This window comes from Aplidium turbinatum, chromosome 15 (assembly GCF_918807975.1).
Source record: "Aplidium turbinatum chromosome 15, kaAplTurb1.1, whole genome shotgun sequence".
NCBI lineage: Eukaryota > Metazoa > Chordata > Ascidiacea > Aplousobranchia > Polyclinidae > Aplidium > Aplidium turbinatum.
In genome coordinates this window covers 15,589,576-15,612,132 of record NC_137486.1, presented here as the reverse complement: position 1 = coordinate 15,612,132, position 22,557 = coordinate 15,589,576, and the positions used below count along the sequence as shown (strand labels likewise).

At 37.1% G+C, this 22,557-nt stretch overlaps 1 protein-coding gene across 1 annotated transcript in view; it reads right to left on the bottom strand.

Moving 5' to 3' along the window:
* The window catches only part of LOC145783884 (protein spinster homolog 1-like), a 34,717-nt gene extending 12,914 nt beyond the window's left edge, over positions 1-21,803 (bottom strand). Inside the window, exons 1-4 of the mRNA XM_082595640.1 lie at positions 21,699-21,803; positions 13,942-14,229; positions 6,284-6,489; positions 1,086-1,237 (exon numbers count right to left, since the gene is read on the bottom strand). Of these exons, the coding sequence (XP_082451766.1) occupies positions 1,086-1,237; positions 6,284-6,489; positions 13,942-14,229; positions 21,699-21,771 (719 nt within the window). The 5' untranslated portion in view covers positions 21,772-21,803. The remainder of the gene's footprint in view (positions 1-1,085; positions 1,238-6,283; positions 6,490-13,941; positions 14,230-21,698) is intronic.
* Positions 21,804-22,557: the final 754 nt, after the last annotated feature.

The window sequence follows — 22,557 nt, the reverse complement described above, 5'->3', positions numbered from 1 at the left end:
ATGAAAGAAAAATATTTTCAGAATTTCTCTTCCTACTAAACGTTTGCCCATTTTACATCCTTTCAACGTCGCCAATTTCTGCTATCTGGGCAACGTCCCGCTAAGTGAGCCTTCCGGTCCATGACCGCTGTGTAAATTAGTGCAATAGCTGTGTCACTTCAACATGTCACTGAATTTAAAACATTCAAATCACTTGCAACAGGCAGGGGCGCATTCTCAGACAGCAAAGCGTTTGCATGACTGGTTAAAAAGGTCGCAAGTAAAAAGTTGGAAGTCCCTGGTAACAGTCAAGATCACAGGTCGCAGTCGAATGATGAGCTGATTCAAATTTTATGGTGATCTGAGTTGAATAAACCAATCGTGATAGTCTGCCAGCGACAACTCTGTTTTAAACATATTGGCGGCAAACTTCTGTTTGGAAGATGCAGCGGTTTTGTTGTCGCTGACAAACACGTCAAAAAACGTTGAGACAATAAAGAAAGGTTGTTCTCTACCGGAGGGAAATTGGCGATGTCGTTTGACAAACTCCACCATTCAACGGTCACATGGGAAAATGAATCGACTGATATTTCTCACAATATGTTCCTCTGGAGAAAAGCTATTCTAAATATTTTTCGCGGCCTTTCTTCTTGATGCTGCCAGGAATTCATTTGAAAATATGTGCGTTTGTATTTGCGTTAATGTTGTGTTGTGTGACCAAAACTAACTACTTCGAAAAAAATGGTGAAAAAATTAGCAATGCTAACCTGATCACAAGATTCGCTGCCTTATCATTGTAAACTTATAGTTTACTAAGACAAGAATATTACAAAACCTATTCGCCTTTAAAGAAGGTATTTTGTTTGCTTTTAAATCAGCTCAGAAATACATACAAACCAAACAATATTCTTCAGTTCTTGCAATTAAACTGAATTTGGAAGCGACAAAATATACTCTACTCAGTCTATTTTTACACTGTGAAACATAGGCTGTCAAACATCAAACTGAGCACAATCCTTGAGCTGGGTAGTTTTGAAAAATAAATATAATAGTATGATGCAGGATAGTTTTTGCTTCATAAAACGCAAATATAGTCGGCAACTCACCTCCCAACTGGAATCGCAAAAAAGAAAACCGAGAGCATCCTCGTTCTCTGAGACTTCGCGAAGAGATCAGCGATGATGGTAGGAGCGATGGTGGAGTATGAAGCTTCCCCTATCCCCACCAGCCCCCGTAAGGCCAAGAAATAGTAGAAGTGCTGCAAAGAAACGTCAGATTAATAGAAAACGAATAACGCCAAATTATGGGCTCACTAATCAAAACATAGAAGCGAAAAAGTGAGATTTGAAAAATCAGTCGGGAAAATTCAATGTGTTTCTCCGAGCAGACCGCAGATCACTTCATCAACGATCGCACCAACTTCAGTCTATAAAACAATGAGGGTCTGCGTGTTTTGGGTGACGAAACCAAAATCTGATTCTCTTCACTAGTAAGACTAAGCTAGTGGCATCTCAAAGCAGTGCAAGTTAATATCTTTGTGATAGTAAAAGGATGAACTCTTGGAGCTAGAATTCAAGTGGAGCTGAAACAAAGTGCTCAAGAGACAACTTTGGTAAAAAAAGGGCGCGTCCAGGATCAGGTGAGGGCCCCTGAAATGCGGTCGCAAAGTTTTGTTGAGACCCTGCACCCCTAATAAAGCCCGCAGTTTCTAGCATTACAGTTTCCTTCATAGATGTACTGTATTTGAGAAACTGAGTATCTTCACTTGCTGCCCATCAAGTGTGGCTACTTCAATTCTGACCGATGAAAAACGTAAAAGACCATTTGCAACATTTCAAGCACTTTCTTCGCCCGGAAGGCATTACGAAGCCACTTACTTACTCATACCAAACATCACACACAACTATACCGACTATCCCAGCCAGCAAACCCGTTCATTTGTAGGTTAATTAAACGTCTACAGGCGTCGAATCAATGTAAAAAAGAATGATTTGCTAGCTGGATGGTCTCAAACCAAGCTGCCAAACTTCTACTCAATATAAACTAAATCGGTATGGTGTAAAATTTATAACGTCTATTACCAAGTAAACGTAAAGAAGAGGCGGAAACTGTAAATCTGTGCCACCTGTCAAAATTTTTTAACAGCATCCGTAAAACATACTTTTGGTGGTCGAGATAACACAACTTTTCTACTGGAACAAACACAACGAAAATAAGAAATTGCTATGTTAGTGAGGTGAAACACGTCGTCCGCGGTTGGCTGTCGACCAAAATCGCAGTGTAAACTTACGATCATTTTGGCCATACCGTTACACATTGAACATTGGTTTATGATTTTGCTTCCTGAACTGTAAACGAATTGCAATGAATCCAAATTTTGTTGGCAGAATATTGTAGGCAAGTTATTAAAATGCAGTGGTACCCGGTCGAACGTTGATTTTGATGCGCAAATACATTAGGCTACTAACGTTACATTGCCGCACCCAATATGTGAAGAAAAATTGTTAGCAGCTAAGCTGCATGCTTCAAAGCATTCTTAATCAAAATAGTTTAACAATGTTGGTTTACATGCAAACTTTGCCAATACACATTTACCCAATAATAAAAATAATCAACAACACTTGACTCACTTTTTTGCATCACTCAAACGATTTCAAACACAATGTGTCTAACCAGTTGGTCTAACTCCAGAGCTACCTGGCTAAAGACATGTGAGCAACCAGCTGAACAATGAAGGCCTCGAAGCACAACATGTCGCTTTAAATCAGCGAACCAAAGTGCGGGTTACAATAGAAAAAAAATACATGCTGAAACAATTTCATATTTTAATTGCCTGAATCATAATAAATTACTCATACAAACACAGTCACAAGGCTTATGACAACCGGGCCAATGAGCAATTGTTCGAACATTTGCGTTATCGCGTTTGAAAACAATAGATGCGCTTGCTGCTAGAAAAAGTCCTTTTTCATCAATTATCGCAAAGGCAAGCAGCGAAGTAGTGAGATATTTCGCAATTATCTGCCAGCTTGCCTCACGTCACTCACCAACGTCAAAATTGGTACGAAAAAGCGAAAACGAAAAGCAATAAATTAGAGGAGACGACACAGCTACAGTAGATGGTGCTGTTTTCACGTTGATTTAAGGTATTTTGACATCTGATCATAGAAAAACAGTTTGTTTTTATGTGAAAAATTGACGGTTACATCATTGTTGAGCTATGCAAAGTTGAGAAACTATGCAGTGAGCACGATTGATGAAGCCTTGCAAAGATTAATTTGAAACGCTCGGAGCAAGCAACAGCTTAATCTTCACTAGCTCCCAGTAAAAAAAACAATAAAGAAGAATAATTAGTTTGAACGTGGATGTTTGGGCTAAACATCCATGTTGATAATTCCAGTCTTCTACAACATATTATGGGCGAAAAACGTGTCAATCGCTGTCAATTCTTGCTACACTCGACTGCCGAGAACACATGTTTTTGGAAAAGTCTTGATGGCGAGTGTGGAGGCTACACCGGTACGAAATGGCCCGTTTCGGTGAGTCCGATCTCTATTCGGTGATTTTTTTCAATTTTTTTTTTAAATTATCGGGTACCGCAGCCTAATTATCATTGCCGTTTTAGGGTTAGGGGTTAGGAGTTAGGGGTTAGATGTTAGGAACTCACCGAATAGTAGCAGACCCACACCGGTATGGTTAGCGAAACGCAATGCTCGCTGTTCTATAGTGAGTAGCAAGGTAGTGCTGACGCCAGGAAGATCGCTCCTTCTCAACATATTAAAACTGTCACTTAATATCAACAAATAAGTATTTTAAACATGAATGCGTTCAATCGACCAATCCGACTAAAAAAATACACTCTTTTACATTGATTCAACGTCTACACAACACACATTCTTGTGAACCTATTTTCCATTCACCGGCAATCCGGCATACAGATCCGTAAGATATCTAAACTGCTGAATCATTTTCAACTGCCCAAATGTGGATTCAGCTTTAATTACAGTAGCCTAAAACATTAGGCTATAAATAAGTTTTTCACGTGATCACAGCTGCTATGATTGAGACATAGCATGTTTGCATTGCGCATGCAAATATCAAAATGCAAAGTCCAAACTTAAGATGAAGTAATACAGGACATCTTCACGATTAAGCAGAAACTAAAAAGTCTTTCATTTGCAACAGCATCTCAAATCAGCACTTGAAGCACTTAAAAGACCACGCCCAAGTGAACAACAAATGAGGGACTTCTTAAAGAAAATGTTCTTCTAAATCTAAACCACTCATTTATCATAGGTGGAATGAGTTGCACAAGTCATGCAGGTGGTCAGCGATTGTCAGCTCTTTTTGATATCAGTCCTTTTTGACTGCGTCTTCTGACGTTATATCAATGCAAAGATTGACTAGGTGAAGACCGAACCGATAGTTGGACTTTCGACAATTAAACTGAGTACGGGAGTAAACATCGAATATCAATGCGGGCGTTTTTGCATCTTTTACAGACAACGGATGAAAACTTGGCTTGCGCTTGTCAGTGAGCTACGAATTGGCTTTACGTCGTTGCAACAACCAGTGGCGGCTCGTGGTATTTATAGCAGGGGGTGCTGCAACCGGAAGTAGCCTATACGTGAAAGAGCGAGCGCCAAAGGCGCGATGCCAAGGGGTCTAGGGACATGACCCCCATAAAATTTTACCTTATTTTAGTGGTATTTTATGAATTCTGAGGCTATTTGAGCACTTAATTTCCTGATGTTCATCAAGTTTAAATAGGCTGTTTTAGCATGTGACCTTTGGCCTTAACTTATTATCGTAAGTTAACAATGAACCTAGGTTACATTTAGTTTATAAAAAATCCACCAGGTTTGGTAACTACAAAAATTTATTGGTAGAGCTTTTTTTTAATTTAATTTAACAACACTAATGAAAACCTAGTCTAAGCTTTATCTTTTTGTGCAGAAAGCAAAGCACATTAGTCTAACCATGTAACAGCATCAGTCGCAGCCACCTAATATCGTGCTTGAAAACAACAGTATTTGCATTTTGCAACAGTAGCTAGCCTGACCACGTGACCAGCAACTGCAAAATTTGCAGTTCGAAATTGTGGGATTTGAAGCAACCTCAGCCAAAATATGACGTCACAATTTCTATTTGTTCTTCTTTTATAAGATCGCAACTGCAGGGCTTGCAGTTCAGAGCTGCCAAATACAAAACTTAAAAAGTCATCATATTTTTTAAAACCCAGAAATTATGAAACTTCCAGTCGGTAGGATCTATAGAGAACACGAAAAAAAAACGTTAAATTAATAAAAAAAATAAAATACTGAAATGTGCAGGGGGTGCTGCAGTTTTGCAGTTTCTATGGACGAGCCGCCACTGGCAACAACATCACTCGAAGCAAGTCTTAGACAAAATGTTGAACGAAAATAAAAGTAAATCTTCAAATAGAAGCTGAGTGAAACGTCAAATAATCCGAACAAGAGAATACAGCAAGTTAAAACTGATAAATTGGATGCCAAGCTGATTGATATTAATGAAGATTTGAAAAGTTTTCCGGCTGGCAAAACTTTTTACTTTTACATTGTTTCAACGTCGCTTAAAAACAATAACGACTTTTGCAAACTGGGTTCCGGTTTAGCATAGTACGGTCATAATTTTGTAATGCTTGTAGAAAAGCATTTTTATGAGTATGCCTTCATAATGACATCAGTCTAGCACAGATTAGCGAAAGTATTCGCCTGTGTACAGTTGTTCTGACATTATCTCTGCTTTGTTTCAACCAAGACCATTTCTAAACTTCTTACGTGGATCGGCCAGTCAACACTTATTTATAAAGGTGCTTGCAATTTAAGACATGTGTTCAATTCAAAGTACAGCTGAACTTTATCAAAATACTTTATACCTTTCAAAATCAGAAAAAAAATCTTAATTTTTTCAGCATTTGGCAATAGAAAATCTGCTGAAAGACTTTTGGTAATGGACTAGGAGTGTTCGAAACCAATTTTAATTTTGGGAAAACGAAATTCTACACTAAAAAATCTTAATTGGTAACAAAACCTCTACTGCGTTATGCTTTCGTTTTTTAGCCAACAACAAAATTACTTGAATCGCAATGCAACCTAAACATTTACTTCCAACCTCCCCCTGAAAATGTGTCACTTTATGAACTGAATTGATTTACGTCTTCCATTGCGTTAGAGGCAATCAAGCAATAATCTTCACAAATAATTAATTTCAGCAAACTCATTAGTCAGCATACCAATAAAATGTACACAACTACACATTGTACAGTTTGTATGCTACTTACCGATTTATCGGTTATGAAAGAAGCCAACAGAGTAGATCCAGACCATACGAACATTCCACCGACAATGACAAGCTTCCTATTGTAACGATCGCCAAGGTATCCGAACAATGGGGCAACTACCATGTAGCTGATGATGAAAACCGTCTGGAGCAGTCCGGCAGACGCGTTGTTCACACCAAAGTATTCTTTGATAGGTAGTAGAACTCCTGCGGGAAACGGTAAGTTAAAATGCGTTAGCGGTTGTTTAACGTATAGGGTAGAGCAGGGCTTTTCAAGTTATCATATTGAGCGACCCCATTTCAGAAAATATTTTCCTATGCAATCCTTCAGTGGACAGTTTACAGTGTAAACTACCCACTGTAGGCTCACTTTTAATTTGATTTGCGACCCTAAACTTACGATTTGCGGTCCCAAATAGGGTCGCAACCCATAATTTGTGAAGCTCTAGGGTAGAACACAAAAGTGTGTTTGTACCCTAGTGATTTGTAGTACCCCTGTGTTTATACAAAAGTGATTTGTAGCATAGCACAGCGCCTCATAAGATATCGGTCAAAACACAGTAGCTTACATCATGGCTGGTTACATCAAGGAAAAGAGAAAATTATCGTGAGCTGTTTAGAAAATAAAAAATGTAAAGTTTCCAAGCGTTCAGATCGGAAAAAATAAACACAGTCCTGAAAGAAAGAGGCTTTATATTGTTCTCCAGCTCAACAAGTGAAGTTGTCATTTTACATCGTTTCGACATCTACCAACGTTGAATCAATGGAAAAAATAACAACGCTACTAGACGTTGAAACAAGCAGATTTTGTTGGCTGGGATGATCTTCTGACATGCAGAAGATAATCTGAAGCACAAATGATCGAAATACTTGAACATATAGATTAGCTCAAAGCCGCATTCCACAACTGACTTCAGAAATCATTACATTATCCACCCGTCTCTTGCTTGTAAACTCTTCGATTAAAAGCACGCTTTAGCATTCAAAAGATGAACAAGTAATCTCGACAACTGGTCAAAGCATCAGAAAAGATTTGTGTTGTATATTGAAAACAGTTAGAAAATCATTTGATAATACTTTGTGAGCCGACAACTGCACAGATAATCTTCTTGAATTGGCTGAAGTCTGGAAGGGACTACAATATTGAAATGCTAGACAAACAAGCCTGGCATGTGTCAAAGTTCTTCACCTAGTTTAAGTGAAGCAGCTCTGGATATTGCTTCAACGCCTGGCGATGTCCGGCAAGGACAACCTTGGTTTGCTGGGTGGTTTGATAAGCGAAACTATGATAGCTTTAATTTGTAAGAATGTGATGCGTCATTTCAAAACAAGTCATCTTCAAAAGTGCTCCCTCTGATTGAAAAATCAACCAAGCTGTCAAAAAAAGCAGCTCTCGTGAAAATGTGAGACAAAACTCGATTTTAAACAACACAAGCGAGCTCAATCCAGGGTATAACGGATAAAAAAGTAATTTCTGTGGTACTTCAGGAAAAGCATCTGCATTACATACAAATTATTTTCGTTTTTCTAATGATGAAATGGCTCAATTTACGCGAGGATATCATGTCATTAATTATAATCCAAACTGCATCTTTATTTGGCAAGCCCGTTGCCTTTTTTATGCCAGGTTTCGAATTGCCTTTCTATAAAAAGATATTCCACCCCTGCTTCACACTATGAAAGTTAGTAAACCAAATCACAGGCATGTTATATCGATATTCCATGGACTGGGCGTAATTTGCACAAGTCCAGTTCTCGCGAACCGAGTTTAGTTGAAATGTTGTGTTTGAAACAGTCAAAAATGTCTTCATATCGGTCGAACCACCTGCAGAGCCAAACGCAGACGTGGGAAAGGGAGTACGAGCCGAAACTCGGATAGCTGCACGTTTTGAAATTCGATAACGTCACTGTTGAAATATACAACTGAGGAATGCAACGAAGCAAGATTATGGTTTACAAAAATTTCTGACTTCTGCTGCGTTGGTGGTGTCATGGAATAATGCTTTTCACACGACAAGGAGACCTTTTTCCAACTGGCAAAATATTTTTTCACAACGTTGATTATAATTATCAAATCACTACATCAACCAATGTAAATTTTTAAAAAACCTAGGTATTTGGGTTATTTGATAAAGCTTCTGTACTAGCAGTGTGAAGACAAGGTCACTTTCATAAAGGCGAAAATATTTTACGGAATTCAAACAATAAAAATCAGCAAGTTTGTGTGAAATCCAAGGTTTTCAACATGTGACATAGCTTCATTGCTAAAACTAGCTGAGTCTTCCATTTGTCAATCAGCAACGCGTGCATCATTTGAAGGACTTCTCTAGCAAAGTCCAATGATCAGATGAACAATGGCGAACAAAACCACTTACTTTGCATTTCATGAAATAATGACATATTTAATGTGGAAACCTGAACTATCACTAATTCATATTACTTTGTCACAGAGCAACGTGAGCTAAATACAAATTTTAATATCAAACAGGTTTCAACACTGATAAAGTCGTTCGCCAAAGCTCTATTGTCCATTGAAAACGGCAGGGACTTTTCATTCCTGCTGAGCATTGCAAGAACAAATGCAGTTTGTGGGGCGCAAAGATGCTCGCTTACACCACCACGCGGTTGAAATAATGCTGCGTGTATGGGAAGCGCTGACAGCAAAGCATAACTGCATGAAGTAAAGGTTGCAAAGCTATACAGAAATATATTGCAATTTGCAGTTTTCAAGGTGCACCCATCGCAATTTTTTGAAAGGAAGAAAAGTGTAAGTTGTGAGAAATGAAAATATTGCTGCTTGATGCAAACAATACGGTGGGGATTGGAGGTGTTGTCATAACAATAGCCGGTCACGGAAGCAAACAACAAACAGTTCGTTCTGTGTACACCAATGTGCGTTAATCATAAACCCAAAGTGGTAACATGCGCGAGTGGATGATAATGTTAACCCTCTCGCACGTAAACCGTGCCGGTGCCCGGTACAAAGATTTAAATCACTGAAAGCCAATTGAAAATAGCGAAAATATTAAACGCTGTGTAACATTAAAAAAACATGGTTGTTTGTGAAAGGAAATAGTAAGTTTTGATAGGCTACAAGAACACATTTGCTGGTAGAGTAGTAGATCTATGTCTGACTGTTAAAAAAAGCAAAATAAAATATCTTGAGAAGGCCAAACTTATTTTCTTGCAAATCGTTGACAATTTGTGAAACTTCACGGTAAATTTTGGAAAAACGATTAGTCCTGCCACCAAAGCACATGCTTGCTTCTCAACTGACAAAGAATCTGTTTCAACAAGCTTGTGACACTCTCTCTATCTAAACAACTACTTAGCCACGCGGTTAATTTAACAACCAATACTCATTGAACATTTTACATCTTAAGTCAATATCACGGTTCTACGCAGTCTGCTTGCGCAACGGTGGCATGAGTGGAAAACCGAAAAAGTTCAATAGCTGTTTTTCTTTGGTGCGTACAATGAACTAGGGATTACACACACAACCGTCGTTTTTTTTCTCTTAAATCGAAAAATTGTCATAACACGAAGCCACGCTAAAATGAAAATCTACATTCGTGGGACAACTCTTTAGTGCCGTCTTGTGGCAAACATAAAACAATTTCAAAGCTCGCTTGATGCCGCGTATGAACGCAATTGTTGCACGATGAAGCACCGATATGTAAATTCCCGCAATAAAGAACAGCAGTAGAGTAGTAGTAAAATAGAGCAGGGTAAAATCGTAGTAGTAAAGTAAAGGAAGTAAAATAGGGAAGCTAAAATATCAACGATTACCTTGCTCATGCCAGACGAGACTATCAAACCATTTAATGGTAGTAATAGACGAAATACCAGAATTTTGAAAAATGAAACTAAGCTACCCAGGCAGCAATGTAAAAATGAGGGATATTGCTGTCTGGGTACTACGAAGGCAACGTTAGACCAATCTTTCGTGAAAAATATACAATGTACTCAACCGTAATAATGGGATTCCTTTTAGCAAAGCCATTCAACTAGTTAAAATTGTAATAATCTTTAGACTTCATGCTTGAGACGTTGCTGGAAAATATTGGGTTAATTTAATTTTTTGCTTCAATAATTTCTGTTCAATTTAGCTGTTTTGGCTTTTTTGTTTAAAAGAACGTTGTTCTACGTAAATGCAACAATACAGTTGTTACATCTTTTAAATGTACATTGACTTTTTTTTATTTTTCCGTTACCTGTGCTGCAGCACTGTGTGTAACTGTGTAAGTAGGCTACCGTACTACTGAAATTTCGTATTGAACAAAATTCGATCAGAGAATGCGTATTGACATGGTACATGAAGCACAAGTGAAAGAATAAAGTTTATAAGTGTCTAACTTTTACTTTCTTATTTACGGGATAAACATTGCAACTGCAGTAATGCCAAAACAAGTAAACAACTCCGATAAACATCTAAACTTTTCAGAAACTACCTACAACATTTCCATCAAAAACACAGATAAAAGACTCTTGGCAGGCTCGTGAGTATACAGGACGGATTTTGCTAATAAAAGTCTAACAAGCATACAGTTTAATAAAGCCAAACAAAGGGTATATCAATAGATGTATTTTATTACACTGGGTCTTTATCACCCTTATGCATAGCGTAGTGTGAATTGGTGTGAAAAAAAAATTGAACTTGCGACGTAAGTGTGGCAGAATTAGAATGTGGATTCAAAACCGGACATTGGCCTATTTTAAAGTGAAACCAAAAACTGACACTTTCAAAAAATCTCAATTTAAGTAGAAAGAACGTAACAGTCCAAAGCCTAGACCTATTCCAGGCTTATAACACTAACATGGCGACATAACACTGTAACTTAGATAACGCCAATGACAGCATGAAGCAAACAAAGTTGTTAACATGCATTTCCTAGTGTACACAACAGTCAGGGAAGAAGGGTCACGTTTTCTTTGTCACTTTTCCGCTATCCTTGGACACGCAGGCACAAAAGTGCAATCTAGTGGCAGTTTTCTGGATTTTTCAAACCATCACTGCTATTTTCATGCAATAGTCATCTTTCCCATCAGGATGCAGTTTATTTTAAGCGACGCTTGTGAATGGCTGTTGAATGCGAGGCCCACACACCTGGCACAAGAAAGCAAATAAAACCGAAGTTACTGACGAACCCAGACTTGCCAGAGCTGTTCGCAAAGGGAAAATGGCGCCCGCGAACATATGTCGACGTTCATTCAGTTTTCAAGACGTGAGTGATTAATAATTTACGCACTTCCTTGAGCATTTTCCTTTCGATACAAATTACCAAGTTCACCTTTGCTGCGCGTTCCAGGGATATGCACATTTATCATCAACATAACAGACTGAGTGAGTGTCAGAGGTAACTTCAGGTCATATCAACCGGCAATGGTTGCCACCCACTTTTTCATATCACGCATACACTGCGCTGTGAATAAGACAGGAAGTAAACATTTGAATGCAGAGTTGCCAGTAAAAAAACGACTTTATGGTGCATTTAAAATGTCAAAGTTCCGGTGTGAAAAGCAAATATCTTCAAAACTTCATAACTCGAATCATGGCCGCAGTGCTAGCTTCACAACACTGACTTCACAGTGCAAAATGTGAGACATTAAATGAAGAGGAATTTCAAATTATTGTTTGTCAACATTATTTTGACTTTTAAAAGGTGAAGAGAAATCAAATTTTAATGAATTACGATCTTCTTTTGGCAATATTAATCCCTGCGCGATGTCACCGTGTGAATTTTCCGCTTCCACAATGATCCATCTTGTGCATCCTCTTCATGCAAACCTACAACTTCAATATTCTCCCTAACTCAGATCCAAATATCTTTTTAATGTCTTCATCTATTTCTCCTCCCGCTTTCCATTGTTGAAATACCCTACTTACGTTATCATTTTCCTTCCTTCTAAGGCGCTCTTGCTATCGCAAATGTGTTCCTCTAAGCTTATCCCGCAGGCTTCCCATATTCCTCTTTGATATGTGTCCTCACAACTTCGTCTCTGATCGCATCCTTCCTCGTTATTCCGCAGGAAAGACGCCGCATCTTCATTTCGGCCGCTTCCAATCTTTGTTCATGACTTTTAGTCAGCGAAATCAGTTCAGTTCCGTAAAGTATTGCTGATTGGACCATTGTGGTGAAGTGTTACGTCCACCATATATGGCGCGTTTTTACTTTTCCCAAAAGTTGACAATCTGCTCTTGTCCTTGTAGATAGCTTGTCTTCGACAATCTACTCTTGAACAATGAACAATCCTGCAACTTTTGCATTCACACACGGGTCACCTTGCACTTGTGAACCCCAGTAAGGAAGTGATTGCTTTTGCTTCCTCTTTTCCTTTATCATACAGCATTACGGATCCAGATCTGAAGTGAGGAGACACTGATGAAGAGACAAAATATGCCGATCCCAAGCCTAGGTGAAGGGTGAATGGCAGAAAAGGCATCCGGCAGTAAAAAACTGTCAAACAAATTTATAATAATACTGAAAATTGAAAAAGGCTGTTCACCAGGCATGCTGCACCAGTAGATCATGTTATTTAATTTAATTTATAATAATAATGATAAACTATGATGGAAAAGATAAATGAAAGTTTTTCTTTCTACAGTCACGTGTTTAAGTTTTCAGCACTACGTCATACAAAAAAAGCATTGGTTCTGCACTATATGATAAAGTCTAAAACAAACATGCAAGATCAAAAAAGCAAATCATCTTGTTGGGTTTTCAATTTTACATAAATTCAGCGCCCAGTGATGTTGAACAATGTCAACCGGTACTTTGCTGGAGGCTTCTTTTAAAAGTGTAAATCATCACATTCAAGGTTGTCTCAATAGAATCCCACAAGTTTTATGCTGATGCCACAAAACCCACAAAGAAAAATGGCTCCAGACGAGACAAAAGGACGTGCCGTTAATGGTGTGTTCTCATTAATCGCTGCAGCGAGTTGTTTAATTTATTGCATAAAACACTGAGTTATTGAGAGTGTGTGCGGACTGTCTGGGCAAAAAACACAATTGGCGTCGCATGACGTCCACGTCTGGTAAAAGAAAAAAAAGCTGGCAATTCAGGCAATACCACGTGGCATTATAATACACAAGGAATCCATTCCAAACTTTCTACGTGGCACAAGTTTATTATGTTGTTAAACCAGATACCTAGATGGTACAGGTGATGATTGATGAGTTACCAACCCAGCTGGCAATGTTGGCCTTTTTCAGATCGATTCAACGTCTGCAAACGTTGCTCAACATAAAAAGGACCGGACGCTTTGGCTGGAACGTCTTTTTTATATGAGCATTTCCCAGGTTTTTAGACAATTATTAGCCATTTTACCACAACGTTCAGTAACATTTCAAGTTCTGATTACAATTTAAACTTATTATTTTACTACTCAGAGAACTTTTCTTCTTCTTCTTCAAATTGATCAAAACTATGTCTTCAACATCAAAACGACCCTGGACCTACAAACTCGCTTGCAGTGACTTAACTCACAATCACACGATAAAGTTTTCCACATATACGAAAAATTTCACGAAAAAAAAATGTGAATAGTACACGTGTCCACTACAAACCAAGTGAAACATTAAATTCAACGATGTGAATAACTTTAACTACAGAGCACAACGGTAAAAAGGAAAAAAAAACATCGAAAATTCCTCACCTGCAACTGTGAAGCGATCCATGTAATTGAGCAGGTTGATGAAAAATAGAGCAAAAATGGCCAAGTACTTTCTTTTGGAAGAAATTCCATCGGAATCAGCCATCGTATCGGTAGAATCTTGCGTCCCGGCTTCAGTGCTTGGTAGAAGTGCGTCAAGACTGGGATCTTCTTGCTTCTCGCCGCTGTAGTGACGTTTCGCGCTAAAGTTACGTTGCCTGGTACGTACGACCTGGTCGCCGTCGCCTTCTTCCGAAGCGCGCTTCGTGCGGGTTTTCTTCGGCAAAAGAACTGAAACAAAAATATCAAATTATCTTCCTTTAGTTTTTGTTATCTAGATAGAGCAAAAATAGAAATGGAAAAACCGGTGTCTGATTACTAAAAAGCGAAAGCTGACCTGCGCCAGTGGTGCAAAGCCTGCGAAACTGCAAGAAACTGGTAAGATTAAGGTTTTCTTAGCCGGAGAATAAAGATTCTCACATTCAATCAATTACACATTCCCAAGATAAACCCAAAACCGACTGCGTCTAGCCAACGAACAGTTTTTACTGAAAACCCACGAATGCTGTTGGAAACGAAGAATCACGACAAGAGAACATTCTGGAAAAAGAAGGGTAAGGATGAAACATACTTCAGAAATATTTATCAGTGATAGTGAAAACAAACAGGTAAATGAACCAAAGCCGAAAGCGTTTATAGGCCATTTTCCTAAAGTGTAATCTAAAATTTTGTTTCACTAAACCAGCTCGCATGGTTTGCACAACATGGGCAAACGAAAGGACAAGATGAAGCAACTAAGGTTCAATCCTCAGTATGTGCAATTGAGCAGAAGACCCACAAAGATCAGTTCTCAAATCTGCAGTGCCTGGTAGACAAAGAGATTAAAACTTCAACCAGAAGTAAATTTAAACATTTGCAGACGTTGAATCAATGTAAAAACGGTTGATTTGCAGACTGGGATAATTGTGAATGATAAGCCTTTCAGTTGTACCATACATGTCAGCCTTTAATCACGGTTTCTACGTTTCAAAACAGTTCCACAGAATGCTTTCTTCAGTAATCAACAGCCTCTAAGCTAATCTTAAACGTCACTAGCCTAGATAACAGAAGTGTTTATTTTTACTTCGTTTCAGGGTTACCAGAGCTATCGTTAAAACGGCAGCTTTTGCTAACTGGTTGCTGACCTACAACAGCTGTTTTGACCTACATAGAACTTTTTCTTTCAAAATTAAATTTAAGATTGATCAAGTGATTCATGGACTTTCAACCCGTGCAATGCACATACAGCAAAAAACAATACAAAAAAACATTACAGTGCTGTTAAAAATCATCACTCTAACAACCCAGTGTATCCAATGTATGACAGCATAACATCAATGCTGACACTGCTCTATTTTATGCTAGATTCTGATTTGCGTTGCTGTTGAAAAATAAAATTAGGCTAAGTAATAAGCATTTTAAACACAATATCAATGAAATTACAAAATTTCTAAAAGTTTTGGAGTGTAATTCTGCCTATAAAGTTTTAATGATTACTTCTTAAAATCACTCTATACGAACTTCAACTATGAGCAAAAAAGTTATGGAAACAAGACAAAAACAGAATTTCATCCACAAACTCGCCTTACATAAGGATTAAGGAGGGTCATGTGACATGCACATTGCTCATGGTAAAACCTGCCCAAAACGACGTTTTACTTTTCTTGCAATACTCATCAGAAAATATGAAAATTACGCATAGTTCAGGTATCCATATTTTGCATTTTTATCACTTTTATTATCATTATTATTATTAGAAGTGCTGCTTAAAAATAAACAAAAATGAAATAATTATAATATAAAAAAGATTGTCATAATATTTATACAACTATCCAAAGCAAACCATTCATACTTTTTTGTCTTTGCATTTTAGTTGGCTAAACACTAGTTAAAATTAAAATCAAATGAACCAGATTTTAAACAGGCGCCAGGTGCAAAAGCTGCAGCTGAAAGTGTCAATAAACCTGGTATGATGATGGAAAAGCTGGATGCTATCCTGTGCGGACTGATTGGAGTTTGTGCTTGTCATGATTTATTACTGTGCACAAAAGAATAAGATGGTCCTTTACTAAGTGACTCAGCATAGATAAATGAAAGAAAAAGGCTCCTGAGGGTCATCAGCTGGATGCAAGTAAATCTCTATATAAGGTCTACCAACCTTTGGCGAAGAGAGTCCACATTTCACCACGTCAAAGCAAAGGCTGCAACCCACTGAACCCAGAGTACGGAAGAGCAATCAATCTTTGGTTTCATTGCACCATACAAAAAAGATAAATCAACATAAGGAAATAGCATTTACATTACCAGAAGAGGTACTTAGTGTGTGAGATCGTACTTGAACATGCATTGCAGTCAAACAAGATTGTGTGCTGTGCGCATATGTCATTAATGAAAATCTGTGATAAATAAATCCTCTTAAATCCCAATAATCTGTATGATTAAGTCTTATTCCAATAAACTTAAGGCCTACTTCATTTCATAATATGGACTTTGCAATTGGTGAGCGATATACTGTACATCTCATGTGATAGCCAAGTTTAACATCCATCCAGTTTTGGATCAGAGTTATAGAATTCAAACAAAGATGAAAAAATACACAAATACACTTCAGTAAATTTTGTACAATTCGTGGCATAAAGGAAACAAATGCTTGCAGTGGATCTGATGAGGTTAAAGCGTTTTGGACCTTGGTGACCACTGACCAAGGCTTGGTCAAAAAAGTTGAAATCAACTGTCCCAGGACCATGGCTTTTACAATGATGTGGTGCTATACTTAGTTACTACTATAGAAACTATGTTCAATTGCTTTCTTAGATTTTTTAAAACTTGTGATACATTTAATGAGTGACAACTCTGCAGAACGATTGAAATACAGTAGATGTAGTAATGGGTTATAAATTAGCTAGTGAATTAGAAACCCTCTGAAGAAGCGGTGGTGTGTCATACCAAAATAATGAAAAAAAAATTTGGGTAGCCTATGTTCAGGCTTACACCAGGCATTGCAAGGTTTAAATAAATTAAACAGGAAAGCAAAGAAATTCACCCTAAACAAAATTGAAAATGGCTAATTCATTATGGTTTAATAAAGCTTTTAAAAACTACCTACTTTGTTAATTGTTGTAGAATAAATTTAGCAATATTACAGGACTTCAGGCAGATTGGCCTCATTTCATTCTAACAGAAAGGAGCGCGAAAACAATAATGGGGGAAAACCCTCACGCGTAGACGTAAACGTAAAGGTTACAATCGTGCTATTCCATTCAGGCAAGAGGTTATTATCGGTCACCATGTGGTGCGAGATAAATCCTAGCGCTACGAAAATACCTTCCTAAACAGTCATCTTGTACTTTCGTACATAATCGGATAATAGATTTTTGATGTATAATTGCCGTAAAATCGCACACAGTGGACAGGTTTCACTCTTCACAGGAGAAACTATTTTACATTAATAATAGCACTGAGGTAAACCAGGGTTAAACTCACAAGCTTTATTGCATTAGTGAGAGCTTGTATGACACTTGACTATTTTTAGCAGATAGCATTCATGTCAAGGTCGAGTTACGCACAAACCTAAGAGTTTGGTGTAACTTTACTTCTGATTTCTAAGTAGATTTTCCACTTATTTATTTAAAGATTTTTTGAATAATTTTTTTTTGTACTTGAAACAAGGTGAACAAAGTAAAAAAAACAGGAAACTCCAATGAATTTTTGTATAACAAGCAGATTCAGTACGTTTTTATTTTGATTCAACTATTTTGCCCCACCGAATTTTTCGACTATAAAGTTGACTGACTGAACCAAGTATGGAAAACTTCTCTTAATCAAAGGCTGCAGTTCAGTTAACTGGAAACGAGTTTGATCAGACTTTGGAACCCACAATCCATCACCACCAAATAGTCTAGCACTCAAGAGTGTAAATTGTGGCAACACAGACTAGTGATGAGAAAACACAGACCATACTCACAAACGTGAAAAACTAGCTTGCCAGATACTTTTTAAAATATCCAGCCCAATTGCTACTGAAAAGTAGCCCAATGATAAGTGATGAAGCAAGTTCAAAATACGACAAATTTGCGAAAATATAGTCAAAATCGAAAATATTTTGGTGAAAATGGAACGAAACCAAACGAACAACCGCGACTACAAAACAAAACTAGCTCAGTTCCGCAGGAAAACCGAGGAACTGGCAACTCTGACGAAAACGAGTAAGCTTACAGCAAACCAGTCATTGAAAACAAGTCCGTGACTACGTTTGTACTTTTAGAGCAGAGCGTATCAAATGTGACTCATGTGGACATTCCAAGCGAGTGATACTTGTAGTCGTGTATGTTCACGTGAGCTAACGCAAATGTACACAATAAAGTACTAGATTCTTTTATACGATCAAAAGGAACCACTACCAGTTTCACTGCGATTGTCTTGAATAACAACGCAGTTTCGCCAACGGCGCAAAATTTTCCAGTGAATAGTGGCGCCGGCGGTAAGCAGTGTTGCCAACAAAAATCTACACGTATTAGCTTTTTTATGAAATGTTAAATGATTCATAAACTATTGTAAATGCTAAGTCTTTGACATTTCAATTCCAAACAAACAAAAAACGTTTTATTAAATTGGTGGTAAACGCTGAAGTGATTGCGAGTGATGTAGAGCTTGAACTAACTTAGCCACAACAATTTCAACAATATAAAAAACAACTGATGGTGATCAAATATCAAGTTCAGCAAATACAGTAATTTGATTTAAAAAGAGTTCTTAAAAAACCCAAAACAAATGCGTATTGGATAAATCGAATCGACTATTTTCTAACAAAAAAAAAACTGCACAATCTAGCATAGATTCTAGTTAACCCTCTTTCCATTTCAGTGTTGAATGATAATAATTCCTGTATCGTAATACGTAATAAACATTGTAGCCTACCAAGACCATAAGTTTCACGTTTGAAGTGAATCGAGCTGCAAACAGTGACTGTAATAATCTGAAATCCAGACACGGATTAGTCGTCCATCTCATTCCCAACACTTTGATTAAGAAACCATGTTAAGATATTGTTGAAAAGGGCTCCACCAAAAAGTAAGTAATCCGTAATTTTAATTCTTGCCCAAACCATTGATAAAAAAAAGATAAATCAAGCTGAATAAACCTTAAATTGACGTCTGGTCTTTGAAAACAAAATTAGAAATATATTACTATTTGAAGAGTGTGTGTCAACATTTCTGAAAACAACTCACTTTTCTCCTAAAACTGAGAGTATTCTCTTCAACTTTTATATTGTAGAAAAACCCTTTGAGCTTAAATGGACGGGCCAACAATGGATCAATAGAATAGTGACACAAAAAACCATAAAAATTCCACAGGCGAAGAAGTGTGTTGGAAGACATCTGCATGCCAAATTGTATATATTATTATGCTAATGAAGTAAAATCATGAGTAAAATAGACAAACGAAATCTCAATTGTAACTCCGGCTAAATCTTGCTTTCATCATAGTCTTTACGTGTTTAATGCAACCTTCAACGATCAAGGATAAACTCTGCGACAAAACTCACAGCTCGGCAGAAAAAAAAAACACATCATTCCAACGTCGCTAGATATTTCACTATTGTTGAGACGTTGAAACCATGTAAAAGTGTGCTGGCTGGAAAACACACCTTAACAACCTTTCTGCACTTATTAGTATGATTCTAAACTCTTTCCAATTCTTTACACTTTGTCCCTTGCAAAACCTACAGAGCAGATTATGGCGCAGTTTTCTTTCTGCTGATGTCGTCAAAAAACTAAACAATGTAAAATATAAGTTATTGCTTACCAATTTGAAGATAAAAAACTTCGTGAATATCTGTTGATTTGAGGTAAAGTTATCAGTTAGAGGCAAAATAACTACCAAACATGAAGATAAGAATTTTAACGCTTTTTGTTTTCGAAAACATTCACTCAAATCTTTCTTGGCCAACGGAGCCCACATACAAGTTTACAAGTTGTGCTGTACAAAACCACAAACGAACAATCCTTTGTTCATGGATGAATCAGCAGCAATCATAACTCATTTTAAACAAAACCGCTTAGGAGAAAGAAATGCAAACCTAAAGGATTTCAATGTAAGGACGTATTGTATCAGTTGAACTTTGAACGCGTTTTTGCTGCATATCCACATAACACTCCTCTAGCATTTTCAACAACAGTTAAATTTCTATATGACAATTGAAAGGCATATAACTTTGACAGCATACCAGAAGAAATTTTGAGGATATGTTTATCTTCGAAGTTTTGTTACCAAAGCAATAATATTTAGCACAAGATGGTTCGTAATTGAATGAACAAGTGACTGCATTACATCAACACTGAAAATTGTTGGTAAAGTAAAACAAACGTAGACGGTGAATCAAAGTAAAAAAAACTGATTTGCTGACTGGGATCCGCTACCTTGAACGTGAAGGATTCGCCCCCAAGCACAATAGGTTTACATATTGATTCTACGTCTGCAAACGTTGCAACTACGTTAAAATTACTCGATTTGGTAGCTGGACAAAGGCAAGAACAGAGCAAAATTTTTAATCATGGAAATCTACAAATTAGAGTCAGATTCAACAGCGAATTTGACCAACCACGATAATCTCACTTTCAATAGGAAATACAAGAAAGTCAACATAAATCATTCGGACAATAAGGCTGCTACTTTTTGGTAAATAATTATATGCCTCTTCTACTATATCTTGCCGAACATACAATTAAATTGGATTTGAATGGAAATCTTTCCAAGCACAATAATTTGGTTGCTAAGCGCCTAGCAATTACGTTGCTACGATTGTCCGTTCAATGCTTGCTACCATAGGCGATTGAATTAACGCAAAATTAGGTTATTTTACCGTGAGAACATTTTTTCACTATCAGAAGATCTGTTTGCGATACTCTTGCCTTGCTATTGTGTGCGCCCAAAAAATACCACCAACTAATTTGTGCAACAACCTAATTTGAAACAAAAGCTTTCATGTTCATCAAACCCATTTATCTATTTTATAATCATCACACAATAATGCAGATTTATTCTGCTTTTTAACACCCTGTGAAAAGCCACGGTTGATGAGCGGCTAATGTATGAAACAAAGTATCCAAAACGAAGCACTGTCAAAACAAGAAGCTCAGACTCAGAGTGATTAAACACTCAAGTATGTAGAAAAACAGGTTAATGACGAAAAAAAACATCGAAGCGAAACTAAAATTATTTTCAGGTGACTTTGCGCATTTAGAGTAGCCTAATTCAATAAACTAAAGTAGCCATTCACAAAAGCGTGGTGACATTTGTCATAGCAAAGATTGCTGACCACTTGAAAAAAACGTGACTTTAATTAAGTTCTTTGCAAATTGAGCAAAGTCATGCAAACGTTTTTCTGCATGAATGGACGTCATAAATATCGCGTGTCCACGTGGTCACTACAAATGACCATACAAAGGCAAGCGGGAAATCAAATGGACATTGTACACTTGTAGTTTGGTCTGCATATTCAAAATCGCAGTTCCACGTTTTCTTATTTCTGCAATAACTAGGCAAAAGTTTCATCATCATAACGACGATTTCACATCACTAGAAATATACACAAACAGTCACAACAAGCGCATTTTTACAAACTGCAAACCAGAATGTCCAAAAAACACAGCTGATCAAACACCATGTGAACCTGAACTCACAAGGACACAGACAAACAAATTGGGAAAGTAAAATCTTACCTTCAGAACTGGCCACAACTCCATCACCATTGTTAGAACCGGAAGAAAGTGAACTTTCTGAGCTATTTTCCATGATTAAGTTTTAAAAGATTAATTAACTTAATAGAAAAAACAATTAAGATTTTAGATTTAAAGATTTTTACACTGAATAAGACCATAAAACTTTTGTGTGAATACAAGAAAAATATCAATGACTATTTTTACTAAACCACACTCTGAACACGAAAAACACAAGCAGCCAATGATAAAAACAGCAATCTCTCAACCTTTAAATCAGGCAGAAAAGTGACAAAAGTGTATAATATGTTTAATGACAGTTAACATATCAGGATTGAATGCCTGATATCACTTATACAGTACACATGAACAAAAGTTACTGAATTATGACACTTTTATTTATAAATTAACTGAGTGGGACCATTGACTGTTTTCGGCAGCTAAGTAATAAAAGATTTCCATTGAAATAAAATAGCTAAGCATAGTACAGACACAAAGCATGACTATTGACTATATGAAACTATACTGGGCACTTTGGTTTATAAAGCACACTAGCCTAGGCAAGCACAATTGAATTGAACAAATATGAACGTGTAAAGAGGTCTTAACTTATCAACCAAATTTAAAATAACCATGAATTCATAGAATCTGTGATAAGCAATCCAGTTGTCAAATGCTGATGCTAATATTTATCAAATACTGACACAAAACAAACAATTAGATTTAGGTTACAATACTGAAAATGCTCTAATAGTAATACTGTATTTAACTTAACTCAAACAACATATGTCTAAATTTATAAAAATATATACATGTGATATGATCTGTCATCATGATACTTAAATTTCATCTAATAGTTCTG